The sequence below is a fragment of the Primulina huaijiensis genome, chromosome 1 (genome assembly GCF_012295235.1).
Source record: "Primulina huaijiensis isolate GDHJ02 chromosome 1, ASM1229523v2, whole genome shotgun sequence".
Taxonomy (NCBI): Eukaryota; Viridiplantae; Streptophyta; class Magnoliopsida; order Lamiales; family Gesneriaceae; genus Primulina; species Primulina huaijiensis.
In genome coordinates this window covers 20,824,087-20,844,305 of record NC_133306.1, presented here as the reverse complement: position 1 = coordinate 20,844,305, position 20,219 = coordinate 20,824,087, and the positions used below count along the sequence as shown (strand labels likewise).

Below are 20,219 nucleotides of genomic sequence, written 5' to 3'. Positions count from 1 at the left end.
CATATGAGACCGTCTCACGGATCTGTGAGATGGGTCAACCCTACCCATATTCACAACAAAAAATAATACTCTTAGCATAAAAAGTAATACTTTTTCATGGATGACCCAAATAAGAGATCTGTCTCACAAATACGACCCGTGAGACCGTCTCACACAAGTTTTTGCCTTGGTCAAAATATGCGATTGTATATAAATCAGTGAGATATTTAAATTTTTTGTTTTGGCTCGGCTAAACCTGTTTATTTATTTTTAAATAAATGACAATTAATTTATTCTTAAAATTTGAGTGTATCAAGAGATACATAACAAGTCTAATATATAATATTGTATGATATCTCAACAAAATATATAAATGAATAAGTAAAAATAATATATACATTTTAAAATCAAATAGTTTTAGTTATATTGTATTTGTTCAAAAGAATTATTATTAACTCATCCGTTGTACAATATGTTCATAGTTTTAGTTTATTTATTTAATTTAATACTAATATATTTATGTAGATTTTGTCGATTCTGGATAAATTTATTATCATTCTGTTAAGCTTAGACATAATCAAAATTTGGGTCCATAACCATACATCATAACAAAGGTTGTAAAAAGATTGAAGCGCGTCGAAGTGTTGAGCAAGTTTTTCAAATTTGAGCAAAATTACTGCATAATTTTTTTTTAATTTTTTAATAATTGTAATTATTTTAAGTCAAACAATAAATAAAAAGATATCATTACCATAAATTTAAGATTAAATCAATAAATTTCAAGTTCTAAAGAACATAAAAATATTAAAATTGAGATAATTAATTGTTTCCTACAGATCTACTAAATAATATTAATTAAAATAAGCTCGTTATTCGTTAGTATGTCATATTTATACTCAAAATTTTTTATTTAATATTTATAAAAGAATATTCGTTTGAAAATAATAAAATTTTGTATTTTAAAAAGAAATAGTTTTATCGAACTTAAAAAAAAAAACAATTTAAACGAGCTTTTTGAAAAACCGACTAGAACAGACCATGTATATTAGAGTAGGTCTCTTGTGAGACGGTCTCACGAATCTTTATATGTGAGACGGGTCAACCCTACCAATATTCACAATAAAAAATAATACTCTTAGCATAAAAAAATAATACTTTTTCATTGATTACCCAAATAAGAGATCCGTCTCACAAAATACGACTCGTGAGACCGTCTCACACAAGTTTTTGTTTGTATATTAATGAACACCTGAAAATCATTTGGTATAAATGAGAATAATCTTGAGCTAATGACTGATTATTTATTATGTGAAAATGAAATTATATTATTAATGAGAATAATATTGAGTTAATAATATTTAAAATTTTCAAATGAAAAAAAAAAAAATTGCGCATTATTTTAATTTTCTTTTGATTGAATCCATTCACGGTTTTTTTACTATTCTATTATTATCAACAATAATTTTTTTTAATATAATAAACCTAAGTTAAGCCCAAAGAGTAAACACTAATAAATTAATATATGGAGAGTAGTCAGACTTGGTGGGGTTAGGGATAGTTGTAAAAGAAGACCGAAGAGAGATAGCTTAAGGTGGTTGAAACAGAAGAAGCTTAACTTGGAGGCAATGGAGACTCTGCAACCAACAAAACATATACTCCAGATGTTGCCTTCATTAGGTGGGCAAAATAGACAAGAAAGTGATAAAAATTCAGCCCTTGCTACCTAAAATGATGTATTAAAAAGAACCCTTTACCATATATTCCTTTACAATTCACCTCCATTCCTTATACTCTACAACACACACATTTCACCACCACCACCCAAGATGGAAGCAAGTGCCGGTCTCGTTGCCGGTTCTCACAACCGGAACGAGTTAGTTGTCATCCATGGCCACGAAGAGGTATGTAACGTTACCTTGCTTGTACGTATGCATGCAACATATTATAAGGGTCGACAGAAAACCATAAACTTCGTTAGGGTAAGCAAGAAATGTTATTCTGATGGATTTTGCAGCACAAGACACAGAAAAATCTGAACGGACAAGTCTGTGAGATATGTGGGGATGCGGTTGGGCTAACCATGGATGGCGAACTCTTTGTGGCATGCAACGAGTGTGGTTTCCCAGTGTGCCGGCCGTGCTACGAGTACGAGAGAAGAGAAGGCAATCAACTGTGCCCACAGTGCAAAACCAGATATAAACGTCTTAAAGGTTTACGCACCACGCTAGCACTATTTCCTTCATGACAATGCCAAATTTGCATTTTTTGGTAGCATGCTGCAATTGGACAGACATATTGCACGTAACCAAAGACAATTTAAAAGTATTTAATTCATATTCAAGATTATTAGCTCATTCGAACCAAGCTTCAATGAATAAATCTATTCCAACCGAATCTAAATTATTTTGTTTTATAGTTTGCTAACTTAAATACATCCGTTAACTGTTTAGAAATATAACTGAAAATTTGACCGAATCATTATTCTGTCATTTGCTTAGTGTTTCTTGATTCTTCCTCATATTATAACAAGAAAAGATGACATATTCAGCTTTGTGCTCAAAATACAGGAATAGATGACATGTGACTCAACATTGCAAAAAATAAACTTTCTTCTTTCGTTTTTTGTTTTTAAAGACAGAATACAGATGCAACAAATATTTTATGAGAATGAAACTCGAATTCTCTTTGAGCTCAAGATCAAATTTAACCTGGGAATCCAAGTCTCTTGGGATGTCTCGTAAATTTTCCTATACTAGAGTCCTCTGATATTTGATTTTAAGGGTGTCCGAGGGTCGAGGGAGATGATGATGAGGAAGATATCGATGACATTGAACACGAATTCAACATAGATGAGCAAAAAAAGAATACCGACATTGCTGAAGCCATGCTCCATGGGAAGATGAGTCATGGAAGAGGACCAGAAGACGAGGAAAATGCTCAATATCCAGCTGTTGTAGCTGGTGGTCGCTCCCGTCATGTAAGAACAATTCACCACATTTTTATCTCTTTTCATCTTGTCAACCTGTAGCTTTCCAACTGCGGTACGATACTTCTTTGCCAAGAGAAGTTACTCCTGGTTGCTTTTTGTCAAAATGAAGGTTAGTGGAGAATTCCCGATTTCAAGTCATGCTTACAGTGGAGATCAAATGATGGGATCCTCTCTGCACAGACGCGTGCATCCATATCCAGTCTCTGATGAAACTGGTAAAAAGAACTGTTGTAGAACTATTTGGATTATGTGTTGAAAAATGAAATTTCATAGCAAAATTTTCACTGAGTTGTAAACTCTAAAATTGCAGCAGGTGCAAGATGGGATGATAAGAAGCTGGAGATGGGTTGGAAAGAAAGAATGGAAGATCGGAAAATGCAGCAAGGAAATCTGAGGCCTGAATATGATGACTACGCTGATCCGGAAATGGCCATGTATGAGTTCAATATTTCGTTTCTTTGTTGGCTGTATCACAAACTAATGAAACTATAATCTGACGGAGTTTCGAACGGTCATGTGTATGAAATGCAGTTTAGATGAAGCAAGACAGCCGCTGTCAAGAAAAGTGCCAATTGCTTCAAGCAAAATTAATCCTTACCGAATGGTGATCGTGACTAGGCTGGTGGTGCTGGCCTTCTTCCTTCGTTATCGAATCTTGAATCCCGTGCATGATGCACTTGGCCTCTGGCTCACTTCTATTATTTGTGAAATCTGGTTTGCTCTCTCATGGATCCTCGATCAGTTTCCAAAATGGTTCCCCATTGATAGGGAGACCTATCTTGATCGCCTTTCCCTCAGGTAAGAATTAATCACAAGCAGAAACTAAAAACTTTGCAAGATAATTAATCGTACTCTTGAATCATATAACCTCCACTTTATATATTAAGCCAATATCCGGCTTTCTAAAGAACAGAAGGAAAAAACAAAAGGAAAAGGAAATATAGGATACAAGCACAGATATAGCAACACGTAGAAAATATTGTAGTTGCTTCCACAGTGACAAGTTTAACAAACTATGCAGATACGAAAGGGAAGGTGAACCAAATATGCTATCTCCAGTCGATATATTTGTCAGTACAGTAGATCCCATGAAGGAACCACCTCTTGTTACAGCCAATACGGTTCTCTCAATACTTGCAATGGACTACCCTGTTGACAAAATCTCATGTTATATATCAGATGATGGTGCTTCAATGTGTACCTTTGAAGCACTATCAGAAACAGCAGAATTCGCTCGAAAATGGGTTCCTTTCTGCAAGAAGTTCTCTATAGAACCTCGAGCACCGGAGATGTATTTCTCGGAGAAGGTTGACTATTTGAAGGATAAAGTGCAGCCAACTTTTGTGCAGGAGCGAAGAGCTATGAAGGTATAATCTCAAACCGTATAATTTGCTCATCCTGAGGACTATAAAACAATGAGAAAGTTACAAAAGCTTATTATTACGTGTAACAGAGAGAATACGAGGAATTCAAGGTCAGAATAAATGCACTGGTTGCAAAAGCCACTAAAGTTCCTCCTGGAGGATGGATCATGCAAGACGGGACTCCGTGGCCTGGAAACAACACCAAGGATCATCCTGGTATGATTCAAGTCTTTCTAGGCCAGAATGGAGGCCTTGATGTGGAAGGACGTGAACTTCCTCGCCTAGTTTATGTTTCTCGTGAGAAGAGGCCAAGTTTTCAGCATCACAAAAAAGCTGGTGCAATGAATGCCCTGGTAAATATCATCACTACGCTGTAACTTTTAGCTTTCCAATTCATCCATGGCCAAATCACGTAGTCAGAATCCTTCATCACTGTAATTATTCTTACGCCACCAAATTCGCAGATTCGAGTTTCTGGAGTTCTTACCAATGCTCCGTTCATGTTGAACTTGGACTGTGACCACTACTTAAATAACAGCAAGGCTGTAAGAGAGGCGATGTGTTTTTTGATGGATCCTCAGGTTGGAAAGAAAGTTTGTTATGTCCAATTCCCTCAGAGGTTTGACGGGATAGATAAACACGACAGATACGCCAACAGAAATACAGTCTTCTTTGATGTAAGTCTCTGGAAAAACAATGAAAGATAATCAACACTTGTTAACAAAGCAGTAAAGATATGAATAATAGCAACAGCCTTTCAATCATTTTCTAACTTGCAGATCAACATGAAAGGTCTAGACGGCATTCAAGGTCCTGTCTATGTTGGGACAGGATGTGTCTTTAGAAGACAGGCTTTATACGGCTATGAACCACCCAAGGGTCCTAAGCGTCCAAAAATGGTAAGCTGTGATTGCTGCCCATGCTTTGGACGTCGCAAAAAGCTTCCAAAGTACTCTAATAATGATCTCAACGGAGGGGCAAACATTCAAGGTTATTTGAAATCATTGCATAATTTAGCCATTTAGATTGTCGTGATTTTTCACACGTTGACGGATTAAGATAATTAATTTCTGTTCCAAACCACTGAAACATAAGAACCCGCATCTCTGTGAAACAGGATTCGATGAAGACAAGGAGATATTAATGTCTCAGATGAATTTTGAAAAGAAATTTGGACAATCACCAATATTTGTGACTTCAACTTTAATGATTGAAGGTGGTGTTCCACCTTCCTCAAGCCCAGCAGCTTTGCTAAAAGAAGCCATTCACGTCATAAGCTGTGGTTATGAAGACAAGACAGAATGGGGTTCTGAGGTACTGCCGACATCCCTAAATGAGTAGCATATTATCATCCCCATAAATTTGAGCTTTTTATAACTTATCCATCATTTAAATTACATCATGAACATGATGCAGCTGGGCTGGATTTATGGCTCTATCACAGAAGATATCCTCACAGGATTCAAGATGCATTGCCGAGGTTGGCGGTCCATTTACTGTATGCCTAAAAGGGCTGCGTTTAAGGGATCAGCTCCAATTAATCTATCAGATCGTCTCAATCAGGTGCTGCGATGGGCTCTTGGCTCTGTCGAGATCTTTTTCAGTCGCCATAGCCCTCTATGGTATGGGTACAAAGAAGGAAACTTAAAGTGGCTTGAACGATTTGCATATGTCAACACGACTGTCTATCCCTTCACATCTCTACCACTTCTTGCCTACTGTACCCTCCCTGCTATCTGCTTGCTCACAGGAAAGTTCATAATGCCAGAGGTATTCTTACATACAATACTTATCAATGATATTCGGTTGATACGTCTTTGTGAACTGATTTCTCTGTTTCTCTGCATGTTCCAGATAAGCACCTTTGCAAGTTTATTCTTTATTGCTCTTTTCCTATCGATATTTGTGACGGGTATTCTAGAGCTAAGGTGGAGTGGAGTTAGCATAGAGGAATGGTGGAGGAACGAGCAGTTTTGGGTGATTGGTGGTGTGTCTGCTCATCTATTCGCCGTTATTCAAGGCCTTCTAAAAGTTTTGGCAGGAATAGACACAAACTTCACGGTAACGTCCAAGGCAACAGATGATGAGGACTTTGGGGAGCTATATGCTTTCAAGTGGACAACACTCCTTATCCCTCCAACAACTATTTTGATAATAAACCTTGTTGGTGTTGTGGCTGGAATCTCGGATGCCATCAACAATGGGTATCAATCATGGGGTCCCCTATTCGGCAAACTATTCTTTGCCTTTTGGGTGATCGTGCATCTCTACCCATTCCTCAAAGGTCTCATGGGCAGGCAAAATAGGACTCCCACTATTGTTATTATATGGTCAGTGCTTCTAGCTTCAATCTTCTCTTTGCTTTGGGTTCGAATCGATCCCTTCATACTAAAAACTATGGGGCCTAACACCAAGCAATGTGGGATTAATTGCTGAAATATTGATTCCCTTATTTCAGTAAGCCACCTATATAGTATGGTGTGTGTTTTTTGATATTTGAGGATCTAATGTGTTGTTCAACAAAGCGGAGTTGCACAAATACAGAATAAAGACAGCTGTGAAATCTTGCTCAAGTATCAAAAATTGTTTACAATTTTGTACATTTCTGGAATAGATAATTCAGAGACGGATATTGTTTGCTGATTGTTGATTAATTTATTTGATTAGGTCCATGTGTTTCCCCAGGGTTGCTTTGCAGAACCATACGAGTATTTAGCATAAAAATTTATTTAGGCAAAAATCACTTAAACAAGGTGGATTGAATAAAAAATTATAGTGAATTGGAATTAATCTAAAATGTTAGCAAGCTTTGAGTTGAGCATGTACCTCATGGATACCCTATAACTATGCTCCCATGAAGCCATCTAGGTAATCTAGAGAAATCTGTCAAAATACCACCACATAACAGAACCAGGATCCCTGAAAATTCCTAAAAAAGAAAACGAAACATTTATCATTGAGTTCAAAAAACTAGTACAAAAAATGAGAAAGAAGACCAACAGTTGTATTTTCTCCACTACTGCACAAAAATATTGAATATTAATCACTCTCAGCAGGTTTATGAACCGAAAAAAGTTATATCACCAGTAGGTAATAGTTTCCACAAAAACAAGCTTATTACCCGATCGATCATGGGTTAAGTTTATAAGAAAATCATCACGTTTTCAGTTATTTTAACCTCAACCCCAACTTCAGATAAGCATCGACTAACTAAAATAGATCTTTGAGAGCAGATATTGAATTAGTCTGCTTTGGTGGAGAAATAAACAACACATAAAACGCATGAAAGCAAAAATGCAATGAATAGATACTATCATACTAGAAATGTCAAACCACCAGGAAAGGAAAATTGAACTGACACCGTCAAGTAAAGTATGTATACCTCATGAGCCGCTTGAAGAGCTGCCTTGGATTACACTACACATATATCTGATATAAGAAAAAATTCGTTCTTAGCGCTTCACATGCAGCTAAATTTTTAAGAACGAGTTAATAACGAAAAACAGTATCTTGCCAAGAAGATTGGGACATAACTGAAGAAGGGCCGGCCCCTCTTACGCAAAAGAAAATGTTTCCTTAACCAACATCAATCACAGAGTACGTTTCCTTAACCAACATCAATCTCAGAGTATTTAGAATACTAGCATGATTAACATCACAACACAGAGTATTTAGAATACTAGCATGATTAACATCACAACACAACATATCTCAGCTCCATTATTACAATCAAAATCATAGATCATTGAGGTCCGAAACCAAATTCAGCCTCCCAAACTAGCAACTTAGCAGTCAATATGTCCCCACTCTTAAAACCATCAGGCAACTCAGATACACCAGAAATCACCTCAGCCATTGTAGTCAAGTAGAATTGCTCAAGTCCTCTTGGCCGAAGAAACGGTATTAACCAATCCAGGAAAAACATTATATTCTGAAAGAACCGTGTCCGTCTCACGCATTCCCCAAACACCCACAAATCAATCCTAGCATGCTCGGGATTATGCAACCCCTGTAAAGCAAGATTCCAACATTTTCAGACCCGGATGAAAGAAATGTCGACTCCCTTTAGCAACGTTTGAGTTAGATTTAATTGGCAGCATTTTTTATCCGCATTAGAATTTAAACAGTAAGAGTGAAGAAGAACAATAATATGTTTTTGTTGGTTTACAATCTATGAGGGCATCACAATAAAAAAGATATTTCATCATCAATCAAATATTTCTCTACTTAAATATCTCATATTTCATCATCAAATATCATACTAATTAAATATTTATGGATTTCACTGTCACTTTAATTAATATTTTATTCTCATTTAAATAAAATCATTTCACCACTTTAATTACTTTCATCTATTATTTAGTATTATATTTGTATTGAAATATAAAACTAGAAAGTTTATAACGATTATTTTTGAATAACTAATTTGTAAAAAAATAAATATTAATAAAATTAAAAAATTTATAACGAACTATATAAAACTAATTTACCACAAAACAATATTTATAACATTAATAATAAAAAATTACAAACCATAAAACAACATTTATGATAATAATAATTGAAAATTAATACTTCACGAAGATACTAAAAAAAACATGAAAACAGAAATTACAAACAATTGGTCGACCAATTGTTTTGGTCGACCCAAAACAAAACAATTGGTCGACCAAACATTGATCGACCAACAAATGGTCTTCCATATTTTATGGTCTGCCATCAATGGTCTACCATAAAATTATGGTCTACCATCAATGGTCGACGAACAAAATTGGTCGACCAACGTTTTGTTTTGGTTGACCCAAGTTTGGTCGATCCCGGATTTCATTTAATTGTCCACTGCATGTTTCTGACGCGCGAGTGTAATGTACGCATGCGTCTCAAGTCAGCGTGAAACTCACGCTGGCTTGAAGAAATTTAAAAATAAATTTGCAATGAATATTTAGATGAAGAGGATATTTGGATAACCTGGCTTATAGAATATCTACCATTGTGGATGCCCTGAATATGTTTTACGCCAAGTTATAATATACACAAAAACTCGTCACATCATTTTTAGATCAATTTTATGAAATTATTATTTTTTACGTCGAAAATATTTTTTTTATTGTAAATATAAACATAAATTTTTTTGAATTATTGAAAAATTGACATATTATTTTTTTAAACAACGCCCGGATTATGAATTGTCATTTGTGCTTGAGAGCTCACTTGATTTTATACATTTATGAAACAAACAAACACACACACACACACACACATATATATAACACACACACACATACACACACACACAGATATATATATGTGTGTGTGTGTGTGTGTGTGTGTGTGTGTATACACTTCCAAAATTTTAAATTATCATATCCCTTATAAGAAAAACTTATTACAAAGAACATTTAAAAAAAAAGTTATTATATTCTCTAGATTTTTTACACAAATTATTTAACCAAAAAAAAATTAATATATACGCACACAGTAGATATCTTAAAGCAGAGAAATATATTTAATAAGCTAAGGCATAGTTTGATACACATGATAGGATAAACATGTGATATATAATATAAAGATAAGTTAAGGATAAATAAGATGTAGGATATTATATTTAATGTTTGGTATGATTTTAATAAGAGTGATTAAATTTATATATTAGATTGTAATGACAAAATTAACCTTATCATAATAAATTTTATAATTTCAAAGTTGTTGCTTGAGTTCATAATTCTTATTTGTTCATGCGACGACAGTGCTTGCATGATTTATTTATTTTTACCTAATTTTATATATTATATAAATATGATCATTGAGCCTTTGATTTTGTGAGTCAAGTCAAATATCAATTTTTAAAGTTAATCGAGTGATATTCATAATTTTATTAAGATTTATAAAAATCATTTATATAATTATCTTGAGTTCATTTATATAATTATCATATTATATAATATATAAAAATAAAAAAATATTTGATTTTAATTTTATATTAAGGCCGAAAGACAGGGGCTTTTTACAATAGGAAACTTTAAATATTTATAAAAAATCATTTATATAATTATCTCGAGTTCAAAACACCATTATTTTGATAATATATAAAAATATTTGATAGGGTTTAGGATTTTTATATATTGCGTACAATTAAGTCATTTGTGGTGTTTTTATCATTAAATTAAAATTATCACATATCATACGATAGATATTTTATTCTTGTATAAAATTATTTATCATGAACCATGATATTATCATGGACTTTCTTAAAAGGTACCAAACGTGGAATAATGAGGATTATTTATCAATCACTCTCTTATCCAGTGTACCAAACTATACCTAAAAGTATAATCAATTTAATATTGATTCGAATTCAGTACTTGTAGTCTCTAGATATGAAAAGAACTATCGTCATAAAAAAAATATTTGAAAAGAAATAATATTGAGAATAGAATCAAAATCTTAAATTTCCCTCGAAAAATTATTAAAAGTTATAAGCGTGGTGCAAAAAAATTGAATTGATTCGAAAATCTAACTAAGCTCTCACAATGCAATCGAAGTTGCCCTCCGACTCAAACTTAAAGCCATGGCCATGGACGAAAGGACTGAACCAGAGGGTTCAGACATCTTTAGGTCAAATTCAACCCAACACCAAACTAGCATGACATTATTTTGATGCGCAAAATCTGGTGCAAACTTTTTAAAAAATAAAAATAAAATTATCTATTTTTTAAAATAATTAATAAATATTTTAATTAAATAGATAATAATGTCTAATTCATTATTTTAATTTGAATAATTAAATACTCACACACATAAATTTATTTATAATTATATTATTAAATTTTATAAATAGATGCCAAATTTTTTATTTTATTTGTAATTTTATTTATTTTAAGTAATTATAAATAATTAATGAATAGATTGATGAAATGGTTTAAGGTTGGTTGGAAATCCGAGTTGTTCAAAAGTTTGTATCATGCTATTTAATTAATTTTATGTATTCGAGTTATTTATTAATTTTAGTACCTTATGTGTATCAATTAATGTTACATATAATTAAATTAACATATAATATTTAAGTTGTTAATTTAAATATTATTAAATTACCTATATTAGTGATATAATATTGTTTGTATCATACAAATATAAATATTAATTATATTATTAAATTTATAAATAGATATTAAAGAAGGGATAAGAAATAATGTACGTAAAGGAAAAGGAATATTTTTAGAAACTTATTTTTTTTTTGTAAGATTTGAAGTAAATGAGTTTGAGATGAGATATTGTATTTGATGCGAAGATTGTACTATTTTAGTGTAGAACTGACATTGAAATATATTTTGTTGGTTGTGGTGTACCTTGAAACTCGAGAATGGTATTGAAAAATCTGTAGGAATTTGAGTTGAGACAAGCGTTAGACATTATCTCTTTGAAAAGAATTTTTCTCCCTCTTAATGCTTCGGTATATGGAAATTTTTCCCAGTATACAACAATTTCTTCTTACAATAATAACACTGTAAATTGTAATAACAATAATCAAACGAATTGAGTGTACTCTCTTTCAAAAGAAGGAATTAGAGGAGAAGGCAAAATGAATGCAATGTATACAGAAAATCTGATTATTAAAATTGTTTTCTTGTTATATTTGATCATGTATTTATAGATTTCAATCATTAGGGACGTGTTGTTTCATCTAAGTGGTGTCCCTTCATCCAAAAGTTTGATGAAAGAGTAAATAGACACCATTTGGATGCAAGATATCACAAAAACTCGCAATTTTTCCGTCAATCAGCGACGTTGGATGCCTAGGCGCAACTTTACAGGCATCTTCCTCATGGCACTGGAAATTCCAAGGCACTGAGGCAGGTGCCAAGGTGCCTCCCCCCATGGCCCTGGAATAATCAAGGGCATTGATTTTGAGTCTCTCTTTGATTAATTTTGATTCATTAAGTCTTAAAATATTTCAATAATCTCCCACGTGAATGAAACTAATGAATGAATCCTCGTGATGTCGAAAGATAGAATACAAGGAAAAATTATCGCATCAAGATAGGTGATTTTTGGCATTAAACCTTCCCTAGTATAATAATATCGGATTTACTGGGTCACGAACTGAACTTGATATCTTGAACTTATTGGCGCTTTATGTAAAACCAGATAATAGTACCTACATGATAACTTTCCTATCATTTCTAATTGGTTCTTTATCGGTTGTGTCCGTTTTGGCCATGGAACATTTCTTGGTTCCTTAAGTGTTTTTTTGGCAGTCTTCGTTTAAGAGTATCCTACCATATTAATTTTTTTACTATCTAAGAAACCATTAAAAGTCCAATATTTAATCTCACAACATTGGTAGGCATCAACACTCGTCATCTTACAATGAGAATGAAATAATTTTCGAGTATTAACTCAAGTTTTCATAATCTAGTTGTCTCATTAAACCAAGATCTTGGGATCTCCAATCAACAAGGTTGGATTTTCCCTATGAAAATTTTATTTTGTAGGTATTAAACTCATTCCTCTAGACAAGTTGTACACTTAATCTCTATGTAATGCTTTTATAAGCGGATCAGCCAACACAAGAGTGGAAAGACTCACTCAAACTCATTCCTTCTGCAAGAATCTAGAGCAATAATACTTGAAGTTCTTGCATTTGACTAGATAGGTGTCGTTTTACGTGTTTTTATTATGTCATTTCGTCACATACATGCATGTGTCGTGAGATTTCATTTTTATTTAGTTATTTTTATTATATGTTAGGCATTGAAATTGTTTTTCATGTGTTTGGGTTGATTTGTAGGTAATATGGTCAAGAAAATGGACTAAATTCGAGAAAAGAGCGCTAGGGCGGATGAAAATGTCTACTCCAGCTCGCACATGAAGAAATATGGACAGGAAATCTGAGCCAAGTGCACTGGGGCGGGTGTTTCTACCCTTCCTAGCGTGCTCGAGAGGAAAAATATGAGAGCCCTAGCGTGCTTGCGAAAAGGAAAAAAAGAGTTTTGCGAGACATACGCGCTGGGGCGGAGATTTTCGCTCACACTAGCGTGCTCGAGAAAAATTTTTGCGAGACAAGCGTGCTTGGACGGGAAATTCCATCCACCCTAGCGCGCCTAAGAAGGATAAAATTTAGCATCGATTTATTTCCATTTTTTGGATGTTGTCTACTTGATAAAACTCTAGCACACATCTTGTTTGAGAAGAATCAGTTTTTATCAGCAAAGAGAGCAGCCGCATACAAGGAGAAAAGAACCGGAGTCGAGGCAACTTGAAGAATTCGTGATTTTTCGAGCAGCGTGTCTTCAATTCTTCGACTACACTAGTATTTTTAATTTAAGAACATTCATTTAATTATTGTTTTGCATATTTTAGTATGAGTTCTAGTAGCTAAACTCTTTTTGTTGGGATTTAAGTGGATCATAACCGTCGTTTGAATTAATTAAATACTCGACTTTTGCTTCATTCCTGATCATATTATTATTTTTCTTTGAATTATTAAAGTCTAACCAACTTTGATAATATATTATATTACGAGTGAATTCGAAAGAATAATTTACAATATAAACGAGTAATATACTCCGTGGATTTATAATTTACACTAGTAAAAGATGCATACGCGTTGCATGTGTTATTATTATTTTAATTTGATCAAATTATACTAAAAAATTAACATGAAATTATTTTCAATTTAGAAGTGTTATTATTTAAAAGAAAAGTTGTGTTTAGATTTTATTCTATGTAAAATATGGAGTGACTTGAGGAGGTTTTTGGTAGGATAAAAAGAGTAATTATGAAATTAAATATTTTGGTATCCTCTAAGTTAGTTACTCTAAGAGTCTCACACTTAATTAATATAGTTAGATAAACATATGAAATTAAATACACATTGATATTTATAGTTCAATAGGTCGAAAGCTAAGAAATTTCATAGATCGTGCATGTAATTCAACGTTGATAAATAATTAAATATTTCATTGTATCGAATTACTTAACATAGCTTTAGAAATAGTGTTAATTATTTAGGAAATCCTATCAAAGAAAATAAAAATAGTCGAGATTAATTACCAAAAAATACGAATGATAGGTAAACCGAAATTCTCAACAAATTTACTTCATATTTGATTTTAAATATTCATTTTGTTTTACTTATTTAGCATTGGAACCACTTAGTTATTTAAATTCTAGTAGTTAACAAATCAATTTAAAGTATCGTTTACTAAAGAATATACAACTAAAAATAATATTCGTGTAATACAGTCTCGGTGGAACGATATCCATGTTTTTATACAGTACTATATTATAACTTGCATCATCATAGTGCACTTACGATCATTTTGAGTTTGAACTTGTCAATAATTTATACTGGAGATTTATACTGAAAGAAAATCTCGATCACGACTCACAACGAATTCTGAGTCCGCCTTCTTGAAGTCCAAAAATCTTCCCACAATGAACTTCTTGAGACCAGCATATTCCGCCCTATACTGCTTATAAAACATCTTCCTAAGTTTTTTCGTAGTCTTGACCACATTGCACAGTGCATTGTCCAATCCATTTAAGATGTATTCCTGCAGAGAAAATCACTTTAGTTCCATGCATCCAGTGCAGGCCTCTTATTAGCGTCGACTTCTTTATCTGCGACGGTGGGTGGATCCTCCTAAAAAAAAATTTCAAACTCGGAGTTGTAAGATAGAACATCATTTTCTTTTGCCATCTTTTGAAATCTGCACCATTGAACTTATCTGGTTTTCCCCTTGTACGATTGGAACAGTTGTTGCAGTAGATGATGATGCCATCTTCGAATTTCAAGATAGAAAATTTTTTTTTAAGATTGTTGGTTGCATTATAAATTGAAACTCAGAATGATAATGAAAAATGTGCATGAATTTGAGTTGAGGCAAGTTTTGGGCATTATCTCCTTAAGAAGAATTTTTTCCCCTCTTAGTGTTTCGGCTTATGGCAATTTTTCCCCAAGATACAACAATTTCTTCTTACAATAACAACACTGTAAATTATAAGAAGAATAACTAGAAAATTTGAGTTTGCTCTCTTTCAAAAGAAGGAAGCTAAGTAAAGGAGAAGGCAAAAGGAATGCAATGTATTCAGAAATTTTGATTATCAAAAGTGTTTTCTTGTTGTCTTTGATCATGTATTTATAAATCTCAATCATTAGGAAAATTTTGTTTCATATATGAGGTGTTCTTTCATCCAAAAGTATTATGAAAAACGTCAAAAGACATCATTTTGATGCAATATATCATGAAAACTTGCAATTTTTCGTCAATCAGTGCCGCCGAGTGCCTAGACGCCTGAGCGCCTTTCTTACGGTCCTGGAATTTCCAGGGCACTGAGGCGCCTCAATGCCCCAAAGTGTGGTCTGGATAACAGATTTACGGGATGCAGATGGCCTTAGCATGCTTTAGTTTAGAGCAAAGATTGCAGCCACGTCTCTTCAAGAGCTACACAATTTAGTCATTGCTATCGTCTGTTGATTTTCTTTATTTAAATTTTAGATGTTAACAAGCTCAATATTTGTTCACATATTAAAAAAAAAGACAGTTGAACATGTTTTATACACGATAATACAAAATGCAGGGGCAGCTCAGGTGTGGTACCGCAGAACAGGGCCCCCGCCGGATAAGGGTCCCATTTATTATGCTTTGTTATATGTACCGTTTGGTTTGTTATATTATTTATCCACATTTTTATCTAATTTAATATCATGTTTAATGCACCATATTATTTATCTATATATCAATCATTTATCTTACATCAATCAAATCATCAATCATTTATCTCACATCAATCAAATCATTGAATTGAAATTACAATATTACCCTTAATTATAAATAATATTCTAAATATTTTATTAATATTTTCAAATGGATAAAAAGTTAATATCACATTATCTCAAATTTAATCAAATTAATCAATAAAATCAAACATTATATTAAGTATCATTTTATATATTTTATTATTAAAAATTATTACTTATCTTAGTACTATTTACCTCATACCACGAACCAAACGATGACTTAATAGAAAAATATTGAGATAATTAATAGTTATATGTCTAGCTCACTTGGTAAGTGCATACGTTTAGTGTTCGAATCCCACGGTGGGCGTAAGTTGTTTATATGTAACTTTTTTGTTTCTATACATAACGTATTGTAAATTGTAATATAATTTTAGGTATGTCTACATGAAAACTTGCCTAATTGAATTTAATTATATATAGTTTTAATTTTAATGTTTTAACTACTAAAATACATGGAGACGACACATAATTGAGGCATCAAATTTCTGCATTTAATCTATCTGATTTTATTTAAATTCAGTCTGATTATATAAGATATTTTGTTTATAAAATTTTAATAATCAAACTCAATTATAAAATATGGAGACATTAATTGATGAATGCATTTTATTAGCTCTACAATCACAGGTGGACCTGACTTCTCTTGAACTTGAGACGAATTTGAAAAATGAGGCCTCTTAAACGATAAAATAGGCTACTTATTTTATCTATGAAATGTGTTTTTTATAAAAATATTTAAAATAAAAATAAATAAAAATCACTTTATATCTAAGTCAGACGTTTACGCAATTTTTTTAATGTTAAACAGTAGTCTAAGCAGTTTTTTTACTTAAATATATCATTCTTCTTATACCATGTATTAATATGATATTTTCAATGTTTTGTCACGATTTTCATCCTAAATGACAAATTTTTCATTAATATCAATATTTGTTATACATGATTGAATACTAAAAAATCATATATTAATATTAAATCTGAAATAATTGATATTCAATATCATATTTTAATACTATATTTTTTATTTTTTGTATCGATTTTCATTCGAAAAAAGGCATTTGAGTTCAAGGAATGCAAACACGTTGATTTAAAGCAAATTTACCTAATTATCTTTAAAGTATTGATTTTATAATTTTTTTATATGAGTACAAAGGGCTGGATTTTTTTCACACCGGACCCTACAGAACCCAGGACTTCGACACTTTCTCGGACATTGCTTGTGAATTGGTTTACAAATAAAATGTGTGGAAAGAATAAAGGCACGCTTGAGCCTGTAGACCAAAAACAAAAATCAAGCGGCAAAACAGTTTATCAGCTCTAACTAAAACTAAACTATTAAGAAAAGACAGGAAACCAAATGAGGAAAGTAAAATCAATATACATTCACAAAGAAATTGTTACCATAGTCCTCCACTCGATTCATGGACAATGAGACGAAGCTAAAATTGTGAGAGCATCAGATTTCGACTCTTGAACGATTTTAAAATCCAAATATCGATGATACGCCATTTCCCAAAGCTTGTCTCGACTGAAATATTTGGGTTCTCAGGCTGTATTCTTCCACCTGCTCATGTACATTCAATTCCATATACCAAATACTAATCATTGCCAAAGAAACGTGAAATAACAAATAAAACCTCAGAAACACAAGTAACATAATATGTTATGTCTCTTTAGCAAGAGCTTAAGAATGCTTCTTGTTACCATTCTTGAGAATCTATTACGACGTCTAAAATATACTTTATAGTTCTGTGGGAAATAAACCGACGGACGGAAATAAACATCAATATTAAAAATGTGAAAACAGAACGAAAAAGATGGTGACATGTTATTGGAGGATTTTGAGATTTTGAGCAATGCATGTTAAGGAAACTGCTTATCTAATATAAAAAAGTGAAATGTGAAGCAGCCTAGACCTCTTTTTGCATATCGAGCTCTAATGAAGAAGTTGAGAAAAAGTATTACATGGAACTCCAAATTCTACATACCACGATTAATATCCTTGAGTCTCGTCAACTTACACACACGAGTAGAAGAGCCAAACAAGAGAACGGTAAAATAGATATATTTTATTTGATCTCGTACAGAAAATTCTATATCCTCACCTGAAATGCAGCTGTGATGCTCATTAGCGATTCATATTCATCAAGCATTGCTCTTTCTTGTGCTGCTATATCAGCAACTTGGGAAACCAAGGAATTCATCCCCTCCATCTGTATGGTACAATTGAGATCTTAAGGGTGGTTCGTTTAAATAATGTCATCCACAAACATCAATGTAGTAATAGACTCCTCAAGATTGGTCTCATGAGGAACAACAACTCACCAATCTCATGAACTTTTGTGAATCAATTAAAATTCTGCGAAATCAAATATAGTCACAAAGTTTCAATACCTTCTCAACGTCAATGACTAGTACGAATCAATATGTACCACGACAATGATAATGTCATATTACAACTCAAGTTAACGACTCAAAGATACACTGGAAAATAATACGACAACCACATAAATGACTCATCTATTCTTCCGCTAGAGCATTCTTCATGGTTGATACACTGGATGGGACCCCGTCAACAATGGCATAAACATACCATACATTGACTAAAGCAAGTAAACAATCCCTTCACGAATAAAGGCTCAACAATTTCAAAATCAGTAATAAGAGTCTAATATGCCAGATTAGGTAGCTGGTCGAGCTTACCACACAAATGTCGGCATAAAACATCCAAAAATTTGGTAAAAACATAAATATATTGCAATCATATAAAGGAAATAAATTCTTATCCATCCAATTCATCTCCATTATTTTAAATCAGTTACTGCATTACAATATTGAGGAATAGCTTAAGTGATTAATGCATTATTCCTGATGAGTTCCCTCGGTCACCTATCTATAAAACATGCACTTGAATAGGGGTAGAATCTAGGGAATATCTATAATTAGTAAAAATTCTTCTCATGGTGAATCACGCCATGAGGATGTGACATAAGATAAACGTACACAAAGCAATAATATTCTCCTTTTATCTACTTACATATAAATATACAACTTCCAATTGTGAATTTCCCTATATGTCCTTCTTTATCTAGCTTAACAAGTTGTATTCTTATATGAGTTAACTTGAAATTTCCTTGCTTATCTTAAATAAATATAACTAATTACTTATTATTAACAAAAGAGCATTAATATTCATTGAAAAATTCATTTCTACTTTTTTCGTCTTGCGGTTCTACATGACTTCTTGTTTTTTTCCAAAGTTCGGTTAATTCTGGTCACTTTTTCACAAAATTTGAAAATTATATCTTGGTCTCTAAGGATTTATTTTGATGGTTATTTTGAATCCCTCTATCCAAATTATATAGTCTATATTTATTTTACTTTTAATAACCTTGCGGTTCTACATGGCTTATTCTTGTTTTTTTTTTTTTTAGATTTCGGTTAATTCTTGTCACTTTTCACGAGATTTGAAGATTATATCTTGATCTCTAAGGATTTATTTTGAGATCATCTATCCAAACTATATAGTCTATATTTATTTACTTTTATTACATTAATTTGTTTAATGCATTGGATCTTTTAGTGTTTCATTTTATTTTAGTGATTATCTATTTTCTCCTTTCTATGAGTTTTTTTACTTAAGTATTTGATGTTACGTTAGTTTCTTTGATTTAATAATTCTTGTCACTTTTCACAAAATTTGAAGATTTTATCTTGGTCCCTAAGAATTTATTTTGATGGTTATTTTGAACTCCCCTATCTAAACTATATAGTCTATATTTATTTTACTTTTATACATTAATTTGTTTAATCCATTGGATCTTTTAGTGTTTCATTTTATTTTATTTTATTAGTTAGCATATAAATATACCACTTCCAATTGTGAATTTCCCTATATGTCCTTCTTTATCTAGCTTAACAAGTTGTATTCTTATATGAGTTAACTTGTAATTTCCTTGCTTATCTTAAATAACTATAACTAATTACTTATTATTAACATAAGAGCATTAATATTCATTGAAAACATTGAATTTATTTCTACTTTTTCCATCTTGCGGTTCTACATGACTTCTTGTTTTTT

General features: G+C 32.3%; 2 protein-coding genes and 1 long non-coding RNA gene across 10 annotated transcripts in view; 1 reads left to right on the top strand and 2 right to left on the bottom strand.

Annotated features, from left to right (window-relative positions):
* Positions 1-1,725: 1,725 nt before the first annotated feature.
* On the top strand, positions 1,726-7,039 carry LOC140983771 (cellulose synthase A catalytic subunit 7 [UDP-forming]). 2 transcript variants are annotated; one of them, XM_073450911.1, is made up of 13 exons: positions 1,726-1,880; positions 1,994-2,189; positions 2,760-2,956; positions 3,078-3,183; positions 3,282-3,402; positions 3,500-3,766; positions 3,990-4,335; positions 4,422-4,685; positions 4,797-5,009; positions 5,112-5,322; positions 5,450-5,646; positions 5,749-6,102; positions 6,187-7,039. In XM_073450911.1, exons 1-13 carry the CDS (start codon positions 1,806-1,808, stop codon positions 6,766-6,768), a joined length of 3,129 nt encoding a protein of 1,042 aa, XP_073307012.1. In that variant the 5' UTR covers positions 1,726-1,805; the 3' UTR covers positions 6,769-7,039. The 2 variants fall into 2 exon arrangements, with proteins under 2 accessions (XP_073307012.1, XP_073307005.1); XM_073450904.1 differs by having other exon boundaries at positions 3,279-3,402; positions 6,187-7,036.
* Positions 4,843-8,485, bottom strand: LOC140983786 (uncharacterized). Its single transcript, XR_012176511.1, has 4 exons — positions 8,180-8,485; positions 7,715-7,761; positions 7,159-7,261; positions 4,843-5,017 (listed from the first exon to the last, which is right to left on the bottom strand). It is a non-coding gene; the product is annotated as an uncharacterized lncRNA (long non-coding RNA).
* An 8,744-nt stretch (positions 8,486-17,229) lies between these two features.
* LOC140983747 (AUGMIN subunit 8-like) overlaps positions 17,230-20,219 on the bottom strand; it is a 12,070-nt gene continuing 9,080 nt past the window's right edge. For 6 of the 7 annotated variants that reach the window (XR_012176502.1, XR_012176504.1, XR_012176506.1 and 3 more), the window contains 3 exons: positions 18,244-18,351; positions 17,540-17,702; positions 17,230-17,409 (listed from right to left, as the gene is read on the bottom strand). Coding sequence is in view for 1 of the 7 variants with exons in the window: in XM_073450880.1 (XP_073306981.1) it covers positions 17,619-17,702; positions 18,244-18,351 (192 nt within the window). In the remaining 6 variants the exon portion in view is untranslated. Of the gene's footprint in view, positions 17,410-17,429; positions 17,703-18,243; positions 18,352-20,219 lie in introns of those variants that run through there. The other variant, XM_073450880.1, reaches the window with a different exon arrangement.